The 20144-nt window shown below is 42.9% G+C and overlaps 2 protein-coding genes across 3 annotated transcripts in view; both read left to right on the top strand.

Moving 5' to 3' along the window:
* The window catches only part of LOC135268130 (N-acetyllactosaminide beta-1,6-N-acetylglucosaminyl-transferase), a 96039-nt gene that overhangs the window by 18193 nt on the left and 57702 nt on the right, over positions 1–20144 (top strand). The gene's annotated exons all lie outside the window — the stretch shown is intronic.
* Positions 14914–20144, top strand: part of GCNT2 (glucosaminyl (N-acetyl) transferase 2 (I blood group)) — a 71090-nt gene continuing 65859 nt past the window's right edge. Inside the window, exon 1 of the mRNA XM_021672676.2 lies at positions 14914–18093. Within this exon, the coding sequence (XP_021528351.1) occupies positions 17175–18093 (919 nt within the window). The 5' untranslated portion in view covers positions 14914–17174. The remainder of the gene's footprint in view (positions 18094–20144) is intronic.

Below are 20144 nucleotides of genomic sequence, written 5' to 3' on the forward strand. Positions count from 1 at the left end.
TTTGCAAAAGCTGCCCCCTAGCTGTGATTGCCTTTTGTGTGTGCTCATTGGTCTACATTTGACGACCTAGAAACTTTGGAGGTTTGTTTAAATCCACATCAGTCCAGCTCACTTCAAACGTCCTTAGTGACTTTTGCTGCTTAAAATGCTACCTTTTGTGTTCCTGAGCTTGACAAATTTAGGACAGTGTTTGACAGGGTTTCCTGTTCTTTTATTTTTACCTCGAAGGATTCATAAATGTGTCTCTTTCTAGTTTTCTCCTTATTAGGAATAAAGTGAACTTCAAATTCCTATGATGGTTGCAATCTTAACCTCCTTCAAGCCTTGGTGAAAAATCATAACAGTTTTTATGAAGGGTAAATCGGTCACCCTTGTAGAATTTTCCATTCAAATGCTGAGCCACGTGGAGCTGTTTTTAGCTGCTCTAGTGACTTGACCGAGGTTAGTCCTGGTCTGGGAGACTCAAGTGTCTTCAGCTTCGTGGATCAGGCAAAAGCCAGGAGTGGAGTAGGGTGCAAGGCTTTCTTGGTTTTCACCTCCCAAGCAATACAAGAGATGGTTAAGATGGCAGGGAAATGAAATTAAGGAAAAGGCAAGGTTAAGAAATAAAATCAGTTACAATGACAGGTCACTGTTGATAAGACATGAGGCCTGAAAGTAGAAACCTAGAGTTAATTGTTCCAAAGTTTGAAGGGTCTAGTTCCAACGACAGTTAGAAACGGCTTGATCTTTTCCTTGAGTGTGATCTTTTTCCAATTTTTTTTGTTTGTTTTTCCGAGATGGAGTCTTGCTCTGTCGCCGAGGCTGGAGTGCAGTGGTGCGATCTCAGCTCACTGCAACCTCCGCCTCCCGAATAGCTGGGATTACAGGTGTGCGCCACCATGCCCAGATAGTTTTTGTATTTTTAGTAGAAACGGGGTTTCACCATGTTGGTCAGGCTGGTCTCAAACTCCTGACCTCATGATCTGCCTGCCTCAGCCTCCCAAAGTGCTGGGATTACGGGCATGAGCCACCGTGCCTGGCCTTAATGTGTGTTTTTAGCTTCTTAAACTGATTCCTGTAACGGCAGCCTCTTTTGCTGTTCTTTATTCCTCACTGCTGAGCTTCCTTGCCATGTCTGTGCATGCTGACGGGCTGGGAATGAGTTACTGATCAGCTACACGTTGATCTCAGCAGCATATATGGCAGGCAAAACCCAGGGCAGTTGAAGCCTTTTGGTCAGATACCTCTGGCTGAGAGCAGCTTTGTCCATTGTATCTATGGGAGTAAGATAAATGCAGTTGACCATTGAACAACGTGGGGCTTAAGCCCACTGAACCCCCATGCAGCCAAAAATGTATAGCTTTTGACTCCTCAAAAACTTAACTATTAAAAACCTACTGTTGGCCAGGCACGGTGGCTCATGCCTGTAATTCCAACACTTTTGGAGGCTGAGGCGCGTAGATCATGAGGACAGTAGTTTGAGACTAGCCTGTCCAATATGGTGTGAAACCCTGTCTACACGAAAAAATACAAAAATTAACTGGGTGTGGTGGCGCAAGCCTGTAGTCCCAGCTACTTGGGAGTCTGAGGCAGGAGAATTGCTTGAACCTGGTAGGCAGAGGTTGCAGTGAGTCAAGATCATACCTCTGCACCCCAGCCTGGGCAAAAGAGTGAGACTCCGTCTCAGAAAAAGTGTGTGTGGAGGGTCGGAGCGGTGGCTTATGCCTGTAATCTCAGCACTTTGGGAGGCCAAGGCAGGCGGATCACCTGAGGTTGGGAGTTTGAGACCAGCCTGACCAACATGGAGAAACCCCGTCTCTACTAAAAAAAAAAAAAAAAAAAAAAAAAAAATTAGCCAGGTATGGTGGTGGGTGCCTGTAGTCCCAGCTACTCAGGAGGCTGAGGCAGGAGAATCATTTGAACCTAGGAGGCGGAGGTTGCAGTGAGCCGAGATCTCACCACTGCACTCCAGCCTGGACAACAAGAGCAAAACTTGGTCTCAAAAAAAAAAACCTACTGTTGAATGGAAGCTTTACCAGTAACAATTATATACTGTGTTATTACAGTAAAGAAGCTATTGTAAATAAATGTTTGCCAAGGTCAACTTTAATTGTTTTCAATATGTGTCATTGTGTGAAAATCATTGAAAAGTACTTCCTTAATGAACAACTCATTCCACATTAATCACCAGATTCAAACTATCAGAGAGGCAGTTTCCATTTGATCACAAGAGGCAGAGAAGAGCCATATCTGTTAATAGAGCATCAATCTTTAGGTGGAATCATATTTTAATAAATACCCTATGTTAATTTTATTGAGTCAGACAATTTTTATCAATCAGACAACCTAGGCAGCTCTAACACTAGTAGCACTGGTTTTTGTTTTTTTTTTTTACTAAGAGAAAGAAAGAAAGAGAAAGAAAAAGGGGGAGAGAGAACAGGAGTCTTGCTCTATTGCCCGGGCTGGAATGCAATCTAAAAATAGGTATTAAAAACCTCTTTTATGCTGATAATTGTGCTTAACAATGGAGACAGGAAGAAATAAGGGAAGAAAATAACAAACAGCCAACCAATATTTCATTTAAGTCTGTGAAATACTATGCAAATGCTGAAGAGTGATTTACTTCCAATTATATAGTCACTTTCAAAATAGGTATAATATGATACTGAGAAAAATCTATGTTCTGTGGACCTGGTGGAGAATTCTATAAATATTCACTAAGTTTACTTATTCCAGGTCTAAGTTCAAATCACAGATGTCCCTATTAATTTTCTATCTTGTTGATCCGTCAAATATTAACAATGTGGTGTCAAAATTTCCCGCTATTATTGTGTGGGAGTCCAGGTCTCTTTATAAATAGTCATTAAGAACTTGTCTTATGTATCTGGGTGCTCCTATATTGAGTGCATATATATTTATAATCATTAACTCCTGTTTTGCATTGATCCTTTTACCATTATGTAATGTCCTTCTTTGTTTCTTTTAGTCTTTGTTATTATTAAAGTCTATTTTGTCAGAGATGAAAGTTACAACTCCTGTTTTGTTTTGTATTTTTTGCTCTCAATTTAATTGGTGAATCTTCCTCCATCCCTTTGTTTTGAGTCTTTGTATGACATCGCTTGTGAAATAGATCTGGATACAGCGTACCAATGGGTTTTGACTTTTTATTCAATTTACCTGTCTGTGTCTTTGATTGGGGCATTTAATCCATTTAAATTTAGAATTAATATTAATATTTGTGAGTTCAATATTGTCATTTAATGCTAGCTGGCTATTTTGCCCATTAGTTGATGTAGATTCTTCATTATAGAGATACTCTTTACGTTTTGGTATGTTTTTGGGATGACTGATACTGGTTGTTCCTTTCTGTGTGTAGTGCTTCTTTCAGAAGCTCTTGTAAAGCAGGCCTGGTGGTGATGAAATCTCTGAGTGCTTGCTTGTTCGCGAAAAATTTTCTTTTTCCTTTGCTTATGAAGCTTAATTTGGCTGGATACGAGATTCTGGGTTGAAAATTCTTTTCTTTGAGGATATTGAATATTGACCCCCACTCTCTTCTAGTTTTAGGGTTTCTGCTGAGAGATCTGCTGTGAGTCTGATAGTCTTCCCTTTATAGGTAATGTGACCTTTCTCTCTAGCTGCCCTTAGAATTTTATCCTTTATTTCAACCCTAGTGAATCTAGCGATTATGTGTCTTGGAGTTGTTCTACTTGAGGAATATCTTTGTGGTGTTCTCTGGATTACCTGGAGTTGAGTATTGTCCTGCCTTACTAGATTAGGAAAGTTTTCCTGAATAATATCCTGAAGAATATTTTCCAGCTTGGATTCATTCTCTTCATGACATTCAGATATACCTATCAATCGCAAATTAGGTCTTTTCACATAGTCCCATATTTCTTGGAGACTTTACTCATTCCTTTTTACTCTTTCTTCTCTAATCTTGTCTTCTCGTTTCATTTCATTAAGTTGGTCTTCAACCTCTGATATCCTTTCTTCTGCTTGATCAATTCGACTGTTAAAACTTATGCATACTTCGTGGAGTTCTCGTGTTGTATTCTTCAGTTCCATTAATTCACTTATATTCCTCTCTAAGTTGTCAATTCTCGTTAGCATTTCGTCAAACCTTTTTTCAAGGTTCTTAGTTTCTTTACATTGGGCCAGAACATGTTCTTTTAGCTCACTAAAGTTCCTTATTATCCACTTTCTGAAGCCTAAATCTGTTATTGGAACGCACTCGTTCTCCATCAGGCCTTGTTCTCTTGTTGATGAGGAACTGTGATCACCTGTAGAAGGAGAGGCATTCTGATCTCGGGTATTCTCAGCCTTTTTATGCTGGTTTCTTCCCATCATTGTAAGTTCATCCACCTGTCGTCTTTGTAATTGCCTACTTTCAAATTAGGTCTCTGAGTGGACGTCCAACTTGTTGATTCCCAGGGCCGAAATCTGAGCAACCCACTGCACTGGCCAAAACAGCGGTATTAAGATTCGTGGTGCTTTTCTGCCCGGGAATCTCCGGTCTGGCTTCCCTCTTGAGTCCCTTCTTCAATCAGGTAAATGGGAGACTCTGCCTTCCCGGAGCTCCAAACGTAGATCAAAATGAGACCCAGTCCCATTTACTCTGTACCAAGAACCGCCGTGCCAGGGCACTGGCAAAACCGCAACGCCAGCCACAAGAGTCACGCTGGCGACCCATGGGGCTCCTCCACTGGGAATCTTCCGGTCCGTGGGTAACAAAAATTCGTCTGAAAGTGTGGTGTCCTCTCGTTCTGTGCGCTTTCTCTGGGAGCTACAATCCCGAGTGGATCTCTCTCCAGCACTGTTTTGTTGATGGGAATGTAAATGTTTTCTAAAGAGGAAATTCTATAGAACAAATGTTTTTTCAGAGAGAGAGCAGAGAGACTAACATTGATGCTTTATTTGGTTAACTCATCTGAACTTCACAGAAAACCTGAGGAAGGTGGTTAATTATTATCTCCAATTTGCAGATGAGGAAGCTGAGGTTCCAAAAGGTAAAATTACTTCATCTAAGTGTGTTTAACCCCTAATTCCTGATCATTCTAATCTACATACTTCCTCTCTAAAGTTCCTATAAGTCATGCATCTTATTTAATGAAAATATTGGCTGGGCGTGGTGGCTCATGCCTGTAATCCCAGCCCTTTGGGAGGCCGAGGCAGGCAGATCATCTGAGGTCTGCAGTTTGAGAACAGCCTGGCCAACATAGTGAAACCTGGTCTCTACTAAAAATACAAGAAAATTAGCCAGGCATAGTGGTAGGTGCCTGTAATCCCACTACTTGGGAGGCTGAGGCAGGAGAATGGCTTGAACCCGGAGGCAGAGGTTGCAGTGAGCCAAGATCGCACCATTGTACTCTAGCCTGGAAAACAAGAGCGAAACTCCGTCTCAAAGGAAAAAAAAAAAAAGAAAATATTACTCTTTGAAGATCTATAAAACGTTTAAAGGTCTCAGTGAGTTTTCAACCTTTTATTTACTTTTCATATTTTGAAGCTTATTTTTATGAAAGTAGTATATCCTTATTTTAAAAATTTAAACAGTACACAAAATATTAAGAAAAATAAAACATGTCCATACTTCCTTATCCTTCTCTGTATTACATCTTTTTCCAGAGATAATCAACATTAATAATATGTTGGTAATCTATGGCACACCCATCCATATATAAAAATATACTTTATGGGATCGTTACACAATTTTTTCTTTTGTGGTTCATGATTTTATGTCCTACCTTAAGAAATTCTTGCAATCACAAAGATTTCCTTCAACTTTTTTTTTTTTTTTTTTTTTTTTTTGAGACAGAGTCTCAGTCTTGTTGCCCAGGCTAGAGTACAATGAGGAGATCTCAGCTCACTGCAACCTCCGCCTCCCAGGTTCAAGCAATTCTCCTGTCTCAGCCTCCCGAGTAGCTAGGATTACAGGCATTTGCAACCTTACCTGGCTAATTTTGTATTTGTTTTTAGTAGAGACAGGTTTCACCATGTTGGTCAGGCTGGTTTTGAACTCCTGACCTCAGGTGATCTGCCCACTTTGGCCTTCCAAAGTGCTGGGATTACAGGTGTGAGCAACTGTGCCTGGCCTCCTTCAACTTTTTATTTTATTTTATTTTATTTTATTTTATTTTATTTTTGCAACGGAGTTTCGCTCTTGTTGCCCAGGCTGGAGTGCAATGGCGCAATCTCGGCTCACCGCAACCTCCGCCTCCTGGGTTCAGGCAATTCTCCTGCCTCAGCCTCCTGAGTAGCTGGGATTACAGGCATGCGCCACCATGCCCAGCTAATTTTTTGTATTTTTAGTAGAGACGGGGTTTCACCATGTTGACCAGGATGGTCTCGATCTCTTGACCTCGTGATCCACCCGCCTCGGCCTCCCAAAGTGCTGGGATTACAGGCGTGAGCCACTGCGCCCGGCTAACTTTTTATTTTAAACTATTTCAAACTTCTATACTTACAAGAATAGTATAAAGAGCTCTTGTATACATTTTACCCATATTTCCCAATCCGTAATATTCTGTACACTTGTCTAATCATATTCTGCTCTCTCTGTTATTCATATATTTTTCTTAAATGATCTGCAAGTTATCCCTTAATATTTCAAAGCATATTCCCTAGCAACAAAGACAGCCCACCTACAATCATCAAGTGATAAATAGTGTTACTATTTAATCCACTGACCCTATTCCAGTGTGCATGCTTATACTCATCATGTCCTTCATGAATCTGGATCTGATCAAGAATCTTGAGCTGAACTTAGCCGTCATATCTCTTTGGTCCCCTCCACTTTGGAACAATTTCTCAGTCTGTCTTTGTCTTCCAATATCTCATTTTTGAAGAGTGCGGCTCTGATGATTTCTCATTAGATTTAGGTTATGCCCTTTGGGCAAAGATATGGCAGAAATAATACTGCAGAGCCTTATAATGATGATGACTTTTTAACACTTGGCTAAGATAGTGCCTGTCACATTTCTCCAGTGAAAAGATAGGAAGTGTGTCTATTTATTACTAAGTAGCTAACTTGTTTATCAAACAGTCACTCCCCAGTTTTGCCATTCATAGGATCTTGCCTGACTCAGTTTTTACTCTGATACTTACCAAATCATGATTTTTAAATAAAATTCATCCTTATTCTCTGTTTATTAGTTGGCATTCAACTATAAGGTAGAGCCATCCCTTCTCCTGCCTGTTGGCTTATTTATTTATAGCCCTAGGGACTTAGATTTCTATTTATGCAATTTTTTTTTTTTTTTGAGACAGAGTTTCACTCTTGTTTCCCAGGCTGGAGTGCAGTGGCGCCATCTTGGCTCACCACAACCTCCGCCTCCCAGGTTCAAGCAATTCTCCTGCCTCAGCTTCCCAAGTAGCTGGGATTACAGGCATGCACCCCCATGCCTGGCTAATTTTGTATTTTTAGTAGAGACAGGATTTCTCCATGTTGGTCAGGCTGGTCTTGAACTACGAGATCTGAAGCCCTGGTTCTATTGAATAGAGAATGGTATTTAGAGATCAAAATCTGAGAGGCTGAAACAGGAGGATCACTTGAGTCCAGGAGTTTGAGGCTGCAATGAGCTAAGATCCTGCCACTGCACTCCATGCACTCCAGCCTGGGCAGCCAAATGAGACCCCATCTGTACAAAAAATTAAAAATAAATGAAAGTGAACACAGTTCTCCTTATGTCTCAGGATTTTTCCATGAAACAGACCTGGGCCCTGACAGTAAGATATTTCTGGGCCTCTCAGAAAGGGCACTAGAAAAAAATATCAGGACAGTAGCAAGAGCTTGGGAGCAAAGCCGTTCACATTCTAGCTGAGTGACTGGGGGCAAACACCAGTGACTTCTGCGTCTAGCACCTAATGCCAGCTATCGGCATCATCACTCATACTTTCCTGGTACCCAGTTATACCATCCACTCCACTTGCCAGGGAAGCCCCTTGTACAGTCTAGATTATAAAATCTTGTTTTTGTACTTTATATAAGTGGAAATATACAGCGTGTATTATTTTTTCTATCTGGCTTGCTTCTGTTCAACAGTATGTTTGTGAGATTCATCTTTTTTGTTTCAGGCAGTTGTATTTAATTCATTCTCATTGCTGCATTGAGAGAAGAACCCATATTTGAAAACATTTTTGGTTGTCAGAGGTCAGGGAGGGAAGCAAAAGGTGCTCCGGACATTAGTGAGTAGAGGCCAGGGGTGCCCCTCAACATCCTACAATGCACAGAGCAGCACACCCTATGACACACAGCCCTCACAGCAAGGCATCTTTCAGCCCCAAATGCCAGTAGTACCAAGGCTGAGAAACCCTGCTGTATAGTAACTGTTGGTGGGCATTTGAGTAGTTTCCAGTTTGGCTCTATTATGAATATGGCTGCAGTGAATCTTGACCTAGATATCTTTTGATGAACATGCTGCATTTCTGTTGAGTAAATACTGGGGAATGGAATTGTTAGGTCATAGGATATAGGTATGCTCAACTTTAGTAGACATCGTTGGCTTTTCAGAGTTGTCATACCAATTCACACTTCTCCATCAGGGCGTGAGGATTTCAGTTGCTCCGATTCTTCATGAATTAAATTGGAATTTTCTGCCTTCCTTCCTTTCTCTTTCAATCTCTCTCTCTCTCTCTCTTTTTTGAGATGGAGTTTCGCTCTTTTGCTAGGGCTGGAGTGCAATGGTGTGAGCTCGGCTCACTGCAACCTCTGCCTCCTGGGTTCAAGCGATTCTCCTACCTCAGCCTCCCGCATAGCTGGGATTATGGGCATGAGCCACCATGTCTGGGTAATTTTTGCATTTTTAATAGAGGCAGGGTTTCACCATGTTGGTCAGGCTGATCTTGAACTCCTGACCTCAGATGATTCACCTGCCTCAGCCTCCCAAAGTGCTGGGATTACAGGTGTCAGCCATCGTGCCTGGTCTTTTTTTTTTTTTTTTTTTTTTTTTTTTGAGACAGGGTCTCCCTCTGTTACCCAGGCTGGAGTGCAGTGGCACAATCTTGGCTGACTACAACCTCCACCTCCCAGGTTCAAGCGATTCTCCTGCCTCAGCCTCCTGAGTAGCTCTCTGTCTCTTTTTTAATCCTTTCCCTACACCGTCTTCGAATTCAGCTTGTGACCACTACTCAGTGCAGCAGTGTTTGTTGTTAAATAATTCTGTTCTATACTTTGTAAAAGCTGGATTGTGCCCAGGTGTGGTTGCTGTGTATAGTAATTAGAGATGGCATTTGGGAGATGACTTGTAACCAGTGTTTCTCTTCTTTAAAGATAAGCAGTAGGTGTTTGCGTATTCATTTTCTCCCTCTACTACCACCGATTAGTTTTCCATAGTAAATTTTGCTCTAGTGGTTAGATTATCTGTCATTTGAGTTCTTGTTTACCAAGTATTTCCAAGTCGTACAGTTTACCCCCAAATATATATATTATATATTTATATACATACAATATAAATATATTTTATATATATATATTTTTTTTTTTTGAGACGGCGTTCACTCTTGTTGCCCAGACTGGAGTCCAATAGCTTGATCTCAGCTCACTGCAACCTCCACCTCCCGGGTTCAAGTGATTCTCCTGCCTCAGCCTCCCGAGTAGCTGGGATTACAGGCGCGCACCACCATGCCTGGCTAATTTTGTATTTTTAGTAGAGACAGGGTTTCACCATGTTGGCCAGGCTGGTCTTAAACTCCTGACCTCAGGTGATCTGCCCGCCTTGGCCTCCCAAAGTGCTGGGATTACAGGTGTGAGCCGCCACATCTGGCCTAACATTTTTTTTTTCTTACAGTATATTACTTAGTTATAGGAAAAGTAGATCAGATGGGGCCATTGAGGAAAAAAAAAAATCAAGCGATTTTGGTCTCTGGTTCCTTGACTCCCAAACTTTGGTCCTAGGATGAGTAGTTTCAGCTTCATCTGGGACCAAAATGCAAATTATTATTATTATTACTGAGACAGGGTCTTGCTGTGTCACCCAGGCTGGAGTACAGAGGCACCATCACGGCCCCCTGAGCCTTGACCTACCAAATTCAAGTGATTTTCCCACCTCAGCCTCTCAAGTAGGTGGCATGCATCACTGTACCTGGCTAACTTTTTAATTTTATTGTAAAGACAAGGTCTCACTATGTTGCTCAGGCTGGTTTCAAACTCCTGGGGTCAAGTAATCCTCCCCATCAGCCTCCCGAAAGTGCTGTGATTATAGGCATGAGCTACCACAGCTGTCAGAAACGTAAATTATTAAACTCACCTGGAACATACTGAACTGTTAGGGTGGGACCCTGTAGCCTGTATTTTTTTTTTTTTTTTTGAGATGGAGTCTCGCTGTCTCGCCCAGGCTGGAGTGCAGTGGCACCATCTAGACTCACTGCAACCTCCGCCTCCTGGGTTCAAGTGATCCTCCTGCCTGAGCCTCCCAAGTAGCTGGGATTACAGGTGCTTGCCACCACGCCCGGCTAATTTTTTTGTATTTTTAGTAGAGACGGGGGTTCACCATGTTCGCCAGGCTGGCCTTGAACTCCTGACCTCAAGTGATCCGCCCTCCTCGGCCTCCCAAAGTGCTGGGATTATAGGCATAAGCCACGGCTTCTGGTCTGTAACCTGTATTTCTACAGCCCCTCCAGGTGATGAGATGTTAAGGTAAAATATGCAAACCACTGATCAGTACTATCCTTATCCTCAAGCTACAGGCACACCCAATTTGGCTGATAGTTGTGGAAACCAGTGGTTTGGTAATACAATTAATGAGTCAGTCACCCACCCAGTGTTAAACAATTGCCACAAGTGAATTCCATAGTAAGTCTTGTCTTGAAATGTTCATTGGCCATGACCTATTTTTGGCAACTTATTTTCATTTTCTAAGGCCCCAGATGTTAGGATTTTCATATTTCCAATTGCTAGATGTATGCTAATAGAAGATTGCCCCTAGCCTCATGTGCCTTAACATTTGCCTACTTAAATACTTCGTATACTGTCTTTTGTAAGTATTTGCTTGGCAGCATTCAGCATCCAGGAAGTGTTTCCATCATAACTTTGCCGCATCAAAATCAGGTACAGATCATACCAGCTCACACAGAGATGGCGTGACCACCTCTAGACTTGCTGTCTGGGTCTTTAAAATTATGCAGGTTAAACTTCTTTCCCCCACTGTGAGATGAGAATTTATTTTTTATTTTCTGAAGCACAGTTTTGCTCACCCAGGCTCGAGTGCAGTGGCGTGATCTCGGCTCACTGCAACCTCGGTCTCCCAAGCCATTCACCTGCCTTAGCCTCCTGAGTAGCTGGGATGACAGGCACCTGTCACCACGCCCAGCTAATTTTTGCATTTTTAGTAGAGACGGGGTTTCGGCATGTTGGCCAGGCTGGTCTTGAAGTCCTGACCTCAGGTGATCAGCCAGTCTCAGCCTCCTAAAGTGTGGGGATCACAGGTGTGAGCCACCACACCTAGCCTAAGATGAGAATTTAAAATAATGCTTTAGGGCCGGGCTCGGTGTCTCATGCCTATAATCCCAGCGCTTTGGGAGGCCGAGGTGGATAGATCTCGAGGTCAGCAGTTTGAGACCATCCTGGCCAACATGTTGAAACCCTGCCTCTACCAAAAATACAAAAATTAGCTGGGCGTGGTGGTGTGTGTATGTAATCCCAGCTACTGGGAGGCTGAGGCAGGAGAATCACTTGAACCCGGAGGGGGAGGTTGCAGTGAGTGGAGATCGTGCCACTGCCCTCCAGCCTGGCGACAGAGTGAGACTCCATCTCAAAATAAAATAAAATAAAATAAAATAATGCTTCTGTGATCTAGACAGCAACTTCTTTTGTTGCTAATTAGATGAATGGTGTAGAAAGTAAAATGATTGGGCCCCAGGAGAAGCAGGATTTTCTTGTGAATCCAGTTGGGAAATGTCTCAGTTACAGGAGGATTGTTGTTTTAGTTAAAGATGTGCTTTGGAAATGTCTTCTTTCTTCACATTAGTATCATGATCATTATCATGTTTAAAATAAAATAAAATAAAAAACACCATTTACAAACCACATGTCCACCCAGAACAGATTTACAGTCAGCGCTCTGTTTCCCTGGGGCCTGAATCCTTGGATTCAGACAACCTCAGATAGAAAATACTTGGTCAGGGAAAAAGAATGGTTGCTTCTGTACTGAGCATGTACAGGCTTTTTTTTTTTCTTGGCATTATTCCCTAATGAATACAGCATAACAACTGTTTACATAGCATTTACATTGTATTTGGTATTATAAGTTATTTAGAGATGATTTAAAGTACAAGCAAGGCTGTGCATAGGTTATATGCAAATATTACATCATGTTATATTAGGGACTTGTGCATCTGTGGGCTTTGGTATCCTCAGACGTCCTGGAACTCACCCCTCTGAGAGACAACTGTACTTCATAGGCTGTCCAAAATGAATGGGACTGCCAGCATTCTCTACTTTTCCATGTATTACTCTTAGGTCAGGGGTAAAAACAAATCCCTGTATTGTATAATTAAGAATGAATCCCTGAGTCATTTGACTTGCTTCAGTAACAAAGCAAACCACATAAAAATACCCTCCCAGGCCGGGTGCAGTGATTCACACCTATAATCCCAGCACTTTGGGAGGGTGAGGTGGGCGGATCACAAGGTCAAGAGATCGAGATCATGCTGGCCAACATGGGTGAAACCTCGTCTCTACTACAAATACAAAAATTAGCCGAGCATGGTGGCGTGCGCCTGAAGTCCCAGCTACTTGGGAGGCTGAGGCAGGAGAATCACTTGAACCCGGGAGGCAGAGGTTGCAGTGAGCTAAGATCATGCCACTGCCCTCCAGCCTGGCAACAGAGCAAGACTCTATCTCAAAAACAAAACAAAACAAAACAAAAAAATCCCTTCTAAGGAAAGCCATCAGTTAGCCTCGGAATGGATACAATCTCACCCCATTTATCTAACCTTTTCTGCCGATGCAGCTGAGCCTCTCAACGCTACTTTAACAAACTCTCTCCGAGCCAGTCTTCTCAAGGCCATCTTTACTTTCATTTACCTTTACATGTCTAGGGTTGCTGCTCAAACCTGTGTCCCCTCAAGGCCTTTCCCAACTAAAGGATGGCAGTTAATTGGCAATAGACAAACAAGTCACAGAACCATTATGAGGGTGCAATGAAGTTTGCATTCGTACATGCAATTAATAGAGGAAAGACGCAGGAGGGAATGTGTACACAACCCTCCTCCAGCTGGCATGCCTTGCCTGGAGGTGCTCCTCCACCGAAAGCCCGTCATGTGCTCCTCTGGAGTTAAGTCCCAGTTTTTTAGCCCATGATGCAAGGTCTTTTCCACCTTCCTCACTGGTTGACTTAGCCTGGCATGTAGCAAACTCTCAGTGTCATCCGCCTCCAACTCTTGTGTACCTCGGCCTTCAGATGGGAAGCCAAGAGGTGCTGAGTGTAAAGGTGGCCAAGAGAAAAGAGGATAGACCCAGAGTCAGGCAAGCAAGTTTTATTAACCTACCGGGCTGCTCCGTAACCATCAGAGGAGGCAGCCCTGAGCTTACAAAATGAGGAGTTTATATGAGGTGAGAGGGGCATAAGGGAGTTTCAGGACTGAGGTCATCTATCCACTGGTAACAGGCACAGAGGTAGTTTGTCAACTTGTAACAGACCTACAATACATCATCTTGTGATTTTTGTGGCGGCAGTTTTAAAATAAGAGAGAAACCAGGATTTTTTACAGATATGCATCAAACAGGAATTTATGAGTATAGATAACCAACATTTGTTTTCCCTGTCCTCCTTGGAACTGCCAGGATGGGTGTAATCAGGCTTTGCTTAATTGTAGCACGTCTGGCAGCCTTGATGTGGTGCCTAGGTAGGAGTTCAGAAATGCAGCTGCAGAGCCATGAGAGTCGGGGAAGGGGCCAGCTTGGGCGGAGGGGGTTCTCTAAGGCAGCTTGTCCCTAACACTGAGCATGTGGAGGAGGGTGATCTTTTCCCCCTTTGATTTTTTTTTTCATTGAGATTCTAAGTCCTCTGTCATTTCAAAGAAAGGATACTCTCTTCACTTTGGAGCTATGTTCTACATATCTTCGTAAGTGGAAAAAAATCATTAAATAGGCCAGGCGTGGTGGCTCACACCTGTAATCCCAACACTTTGGGAAGCCAAAGTGGGTGGATCACTTGAGCCCAAGAGTTCAAGACCAGCTTGGCCAACATGGGGAAACTCTGTCTCTTCTAAAAATACAAAATTAGCTGGGCGTGGTGACACATGCCTGTAATCCCAGCTACTCGGGAGGCTGAGGCAGGAGGATTGCTTGAGCCCAGGAGGTCAAGGCTGCAGTGAGATGTGATGGTGCCATGCATTCCAGCCTGGGTGACATAGTCAGACACTGCCTCAAAGGAAAAAACCCAAACACACCTCAAGTAACATCTGCGAAATAAAGACTTCTGAATGGAATACAGAGAAAGCCTCTAAGGTGGCCCCAGGGGAGCAGTGACATGTCTAGCCCGATTAATTGGCTAGTTTGGGAATAATTGTTTCCAAAGTGAGTGACAAGGCAGGGCTGGCTGGTGTCAACTTTGTCCTCGGCTATAGTTAAAGGCAGGCTGGGAGGGCTGACTCGTTCAGTCTTGGTAGCAAAAAAGTGCATGGTGTCTGGATAAGCGGGTTGTACAGCCTATTAGAAAAGAAAGGTGACAGGTAACAGTTTTCCTCTAAGACAGTAAGTGATGTTTTTTAAAGTTCTCCTGTTGAGATTTTTTTGTTGTTGAGACGGAGTTTCGCTCTTGTTGCCCAGGCTGGAGTGCAATGGTGTGATCTCAGCTCATTGCAACCTCTGCCTCCTGGGTTCAAACGATTCTCCTGCCTCAGCCTCCTGAGTAGCTGGGATTACAGGTGCGTACCACCACGCCCAGCTGATTTTTGTATTTTTAGTAGAGTCGGGGTTTCACCATGTTGGACAGGATAGCCTCGATCTCTTGACCTCGTGATCTGCCTGCCTTGGAAGGAGAGTAAACCATGCCCCAGGACCACAGATGAAGTCCTCCTGTTGATATTTTTAAATACCAGAATCTGAGAGTGGAGAAAATTGGCCCAAAGACAGACAAAAAAGCTGGGAAGAAAATCAACTACATTTTTCAACACACAAACAATGCCATTTGAAGTACTGGATTGATTATAGAAGTATTCCCAACATTCCTAATTTGGTTAGTGTCTATATTTCTTAATATAGTAATAGTTAAAGTCTGTCTCCTAAGTTTGTATAAATCTGACCCCCTATGTCATTGGCCAATTGGAAATAATAATGTAAACAGACTCCGTTGCCCTAATTATGTGCACTGAATGCTTTGTCAAATTGTAACTATTTTAATATTCATTCTAAGCCGCAGGTCTTTGCCAAACAAGATACTGAATTACTCTCTTTTGTTTAGGAATAGAATACACAATAACCTTATATTTAAAAGTATTATTCAGAAGACGAAAATCTTGAGATTGAATTTTCTTTATCATAAATTTTAGATGATTCTTTTTGCTCTACTCCATAGAAGACACTAAGAATTAGCTTGATCTGCTTTCTTTATTTTTTTCTACTTGACCTAAAAATCCAGGGGTGGGTTACACAGTTTACTTAGGAGATTTTGGTAAGGGAGAGAGAAAAATTATATACAATCTGGAAACACGAAACATGTAAACAATGAAAGCTAGAGGAATGGAAGCGACGATGTGCTCAGGAAATGATGTGTCATTTTGTCGGAGGTCAGGGTGCCCTGAGTCCAGGGAGGGTAACACTGGTTTTCCTGACCATTGTGAAGGCAAGGAATCACAATGATAGGCGTGTTGTCCTATCGGTTCCATTCAGGGCAGGGTAGAGACTTTTCAAATGGAAGAAAATGTGCATTAAAGGACATTCTTTCTTCATGGGGTGGGGTAGTGAATGCCTTGGGGTTCAGGCACGGAGTTGTTTAGGCCAGGTAAATAGTGAGGGGAAATAGCCAGGCAGTCAGTGGTGAAGTTGGTATTTTACAAGTCATTTTAAGACGATACCAAATAAAATGCATTAATCTGCATTTCATTAAAAATTAGCTGGTAGGAAAGTGAAAAGTTGAAGACAAGAACCTTCTAAGTAAAACAGCTTGATACTCCTTGGCCAGAACACAGTATTTACAAATAGGGGATAAAACATTCACTTCCTAGGCACTCGATAAGCTTAACTGGGCAGGCATATGACACTTCTGAGCATTCAGTCCCGTTTTCTGGGTGGTTAAAGCCTGAGTGCCCACCAAATCCCCTATCTCAGCATCATCTGTGACCAAGATTCAAATTCTCTCCCATGAAGCTCTAAGGTCTCATCTGACTCAGTAGATGTAGTTCACGACTTGTATGTCTGACCCCAGTATTCTAAGACAAACACCACAGCGGATGCTGGAAGTGACAGGAGAGGAGGGGTTTGTTTCAAAGTCAGGGGCCCAAGGTGCCCTGGCAATTTCAGACTCCCTGGGATTGCAACTCCTCCTCCAGTAAGCTCCTGTTTTTGAAAAACAGTGGGGTGGGGCCAAAAAGCATTACAATGGAGCTGGGATGGATGAGGCTTTCTTTTATTTGAAATGTCACTTGTGTCAGGTTTCATAAAACAGTGCATTGGAAAACAGAAGCTATGTTCTGTCCCGTGGGTTGCGCTGGAAGAGCCGAGAGACCAGGCTGTGGATCTCTGCCACCAGCAACAAGAGAGGGCAAGTCCAGCCGCCCGCTAGGGGACTAGCAGGAAGCGGCACGCCTGCCAGAGCTCATCACTTCAACTCTGGCTTTCACTGCGCTCATTCCCTGAATGGCAATAACCGGGGGGCGGGGGTGGCATGGGAAATGAAAGAAAAGAGATCTGGGAAAGTAAATCTGCCCGGGGAAAGAGAGTTACCGGAGTTTTAGCAAAACAGCTAGCAGATGCAAACGGGGAGGCAGAGGGAGGAGAGAAGGCTGGGCTTCAGCAACCTGCCACGGAAATTTAAACAAAGGAGGTTTGAGAGAGGCGGATCCGGCTGTAATATCGGAACGGGCACACAGAGACAGCTGCTGGACTCTCAGGATGGAACGGAATCGATTCCCAGCGTCTCCATCGGGGCAGGAATGTCTGGAGTATGTTCCAAAATAAGAACTCAGAGAAACGAGTGAGTTTGGAAAAAAGACTTACAGATTTTGACGGTCTCTGACATTTCACCCTTCTTTGAGGCATGCCTTTATCAATGCGTTACCTCTTTGTAATTTCTGTCTCTAGTGTAATTATTTTCATCGTCTTCTCTGTGTTCAATTTTGGGGGTGATCAGAGCTTCCAGAGGCTAAATATCTCAGACTCTTTGATGCTGACTCAAGTTTGCACATCTTTTATCAATGGGAAAACACCTTTCCTGTGGAAAAACAAACTAATGATCCATGAGAAGTCTTCTTGCAAGGAATATTTGACCCAGAGCCACTATATCACAACCCCTTTATCTAAGGAAGAAGCTGAATTTCCCTTGGCGTATATAATGGTCATCCATCATCACTTCGACACCTTTGCAAGGCTCTTCAGGGCTATTTACATGCCCCAAAATATCTACTGTGTCCATGTGGATGAAAAAGCAACAACTGAATTTAAAGAAGCAGTAGAGCAACTATTGAGCTGCTTCCCAAATGCTTTTCTGGCTTCCAAGATGGAACCAGTTGTCTATGGTGGGATCTCTAGGCTCCAGGCTGACCTGAACTGCATCAAAGATCTTTCTGCCTTGGAGGTCTCCTGGAAGTACGTTATCAACACCTGTGGGCAAGACTTCCCCCTGAAAACCAACAAGGAAATAGTTCAGTATCTGAAAGGATTTAAAGGGAAAAATATCACCCCAGGAGTGCTGCCCCCGGCTCATGCAATTGGACGGACTAAATATGTCCACCAAGAGCACCTGGGCAAAGAGCTTTCCTATGTGATAAGAACCACAGCATTGAAACCGCCTCCCCCCCATAACCTCACGATTTACTTTGGCTCTGCCTATGTGGCTCTATCCAGAGAGTTTGCCTACTTTGTTCTGCATGACCCACGGGCTGTTGATTTGCTCCAGTGGTCCAAGGACACTTTCAGTCCTGATGAGCATTTCTGGGTGACACTCAATAGGATTCCAGGTACGTACAGTTCCCTATTTCATGCAAAAGAAATGTGTCATATTTGAAAGGGCTTTGGAATAACCAGCCACTTTTTATTAGGAAGTAGAAGATGAAAACTGGAGTATATATATAGTCCTTTCTAAACACAGAATGATTTTTTTTTTTTTTTTTTTGAGATAGGGTCTCATTCTGTGGCCCAGGCTGGAGTGCAGTGGCACCATCACGACTCACTGAAGCCTGGACCTCCTGGGCTCAAGTAATCCTCCCACCTCAGCCTCCTGAGTAGCTGGGACTACAGGTGCACACCACCACGCTGGGCTAATTTTTAAAAAATTTTTTGTGGAGACAGGGTCTCGCCATGTTGCCCAGGCTGGTCTCCTACTCCATGGCTCAAGCTATCCTCCCCACCTTGGCTTCCCAAAGTGCTGGGATTATAGGCATGAGCCACCATGCCTGGCCCAGAATGATGCTCTTTATGTGATCATTCACATGTTCTAGCAGTACTAAATAATACCTTTCCATGGTACCACTTTGTGGTCCATCAAGTTCTTTTGCACACATCATCTTATTACATCTTTACCACAATAGCTATTATTGTTCTCAGTCCACACTGGTGTTCTTTCTTTCCCCTAAATTTGTCAAGCTTGCTCTTACCCCAGGATCTTTGCCTGGGCCACCCTTCTGCCTACTCCAGGTCTCCGCAGGCTCATTCTCTTCAGCCAGATTTCAGCTCTCAGGTGTCAGCAGTTCTGACATGCCCCCTCATTGGCCAGCACACCACCCTGTTTTTCCTTCAAAGAGTTTATTGCCATGTGGAATTAGGATGTTTGCCTATTTGCATGGGTTTGTTCTTGGTCTTCTCTGCACTTATTCCATGAAGCCAGGGTTATTTTCTGTTTCATTAAATGCTCCTCTGTGCCTAGAACAGATAGTAAATGCTCAAGTATATATTAGATGAATAAATGAGTGAGTGAATGAGTGAATGAATGAGTGGTAAAGCATGAGGCTTTCCTATGGCACCAGAGCTGTCTCCCTAAGACATTGTTAAGCTGAGAAATATTTGGATCATGCATATGCCGTATTGTATGTGTAGGATTTTTAAAAATACATTTTATTTCAGATAAAATAATGAGATTTTAGGAGAAACTCCTTGCTTTCCCATCAGACTTTTCCTATCTTAACTAATTTACCAGACCGATTGTTTTTTTAAAGTGTATAAAACATGATAGGATTTCTTCTGAAGGAAACAGTGTGCTTTGGACTCAATGAAAAATACAAAATGGATCTCTGATGAACTAGACAGCATTATTATAGCAAGAGAAAAGCAATCATTGTTCTGGCTGTTGGGGGGCTGCCAAGTTGGAAAGGCTGGTAGGTGCTCTCAGGCTGCAGGGCAGGGCCTGCTGGGTGATAAACACGCCGGCATTCTCTGGAAAATACCATGCCTGGTGTCTGAGTCCCAGAATGGCTTGCCTGGTGAATGGGGCTCACTCATGTGCTGCGCACACTCTCCTCATCTGCCTCTCCCTGGGCTCATCCTCCTTTCACCTGTGATCTGTTTTTTCTACCATTCATATCATTGAGGAGCATTGGGTACTTAAGAGCTGATTTTCATATTTAAATATTATTTCCTTTCTATTTTCATTCTTTCCTTAAAATTCATAAAAGTTGGGTACCAGTCAAATGGTTGCTTAAGTATTGTGCTGACATGAAGGCATTTTGTAAGTTAGCAAAAGTCTGAATTGTTGCTTTTTTTTTTTTTTTTTTTTTAGAAAAACATGGGTTTTGGTTTCTGTTAGATGTAAATGTCTGTGGTTACTTTGCCAGAAGCCTGGTCAGTTTTATCAGTGTCAAATAATATAAGAAAATCAAGGGAAAAGGAATTTCCCTTTTTTCCTTACCCGCTTTCTGATCTCTTGGGAGACCGAAAGAACGATATCTGGATAGATACAGGAGAGAATGGCATCTGGATGGGTATAGGAGACAATGGCATCTGGATGGGTATAGGAGAGAATGGCATCTGGATGGGTATAGGAGAGAATGGCATCTGGATGGGTATAGGAGAGAAT

Source organism: Aotus nancymaae, unplaced genomic scaffold (genome assembly GCF_030222135.1).
Source record: "Aotus nancymaae isolate 86718 unplaced genomic scaffold, 86718_ANA_hifiasm-v0.15.2.pri h1tg000051l, whole genome shotgun sequence".
NCBI lineage: Eukaryota > Metazoa > Chordata > Mammalia > Primates > Aotidae > Aotus > Aotus nancymaae.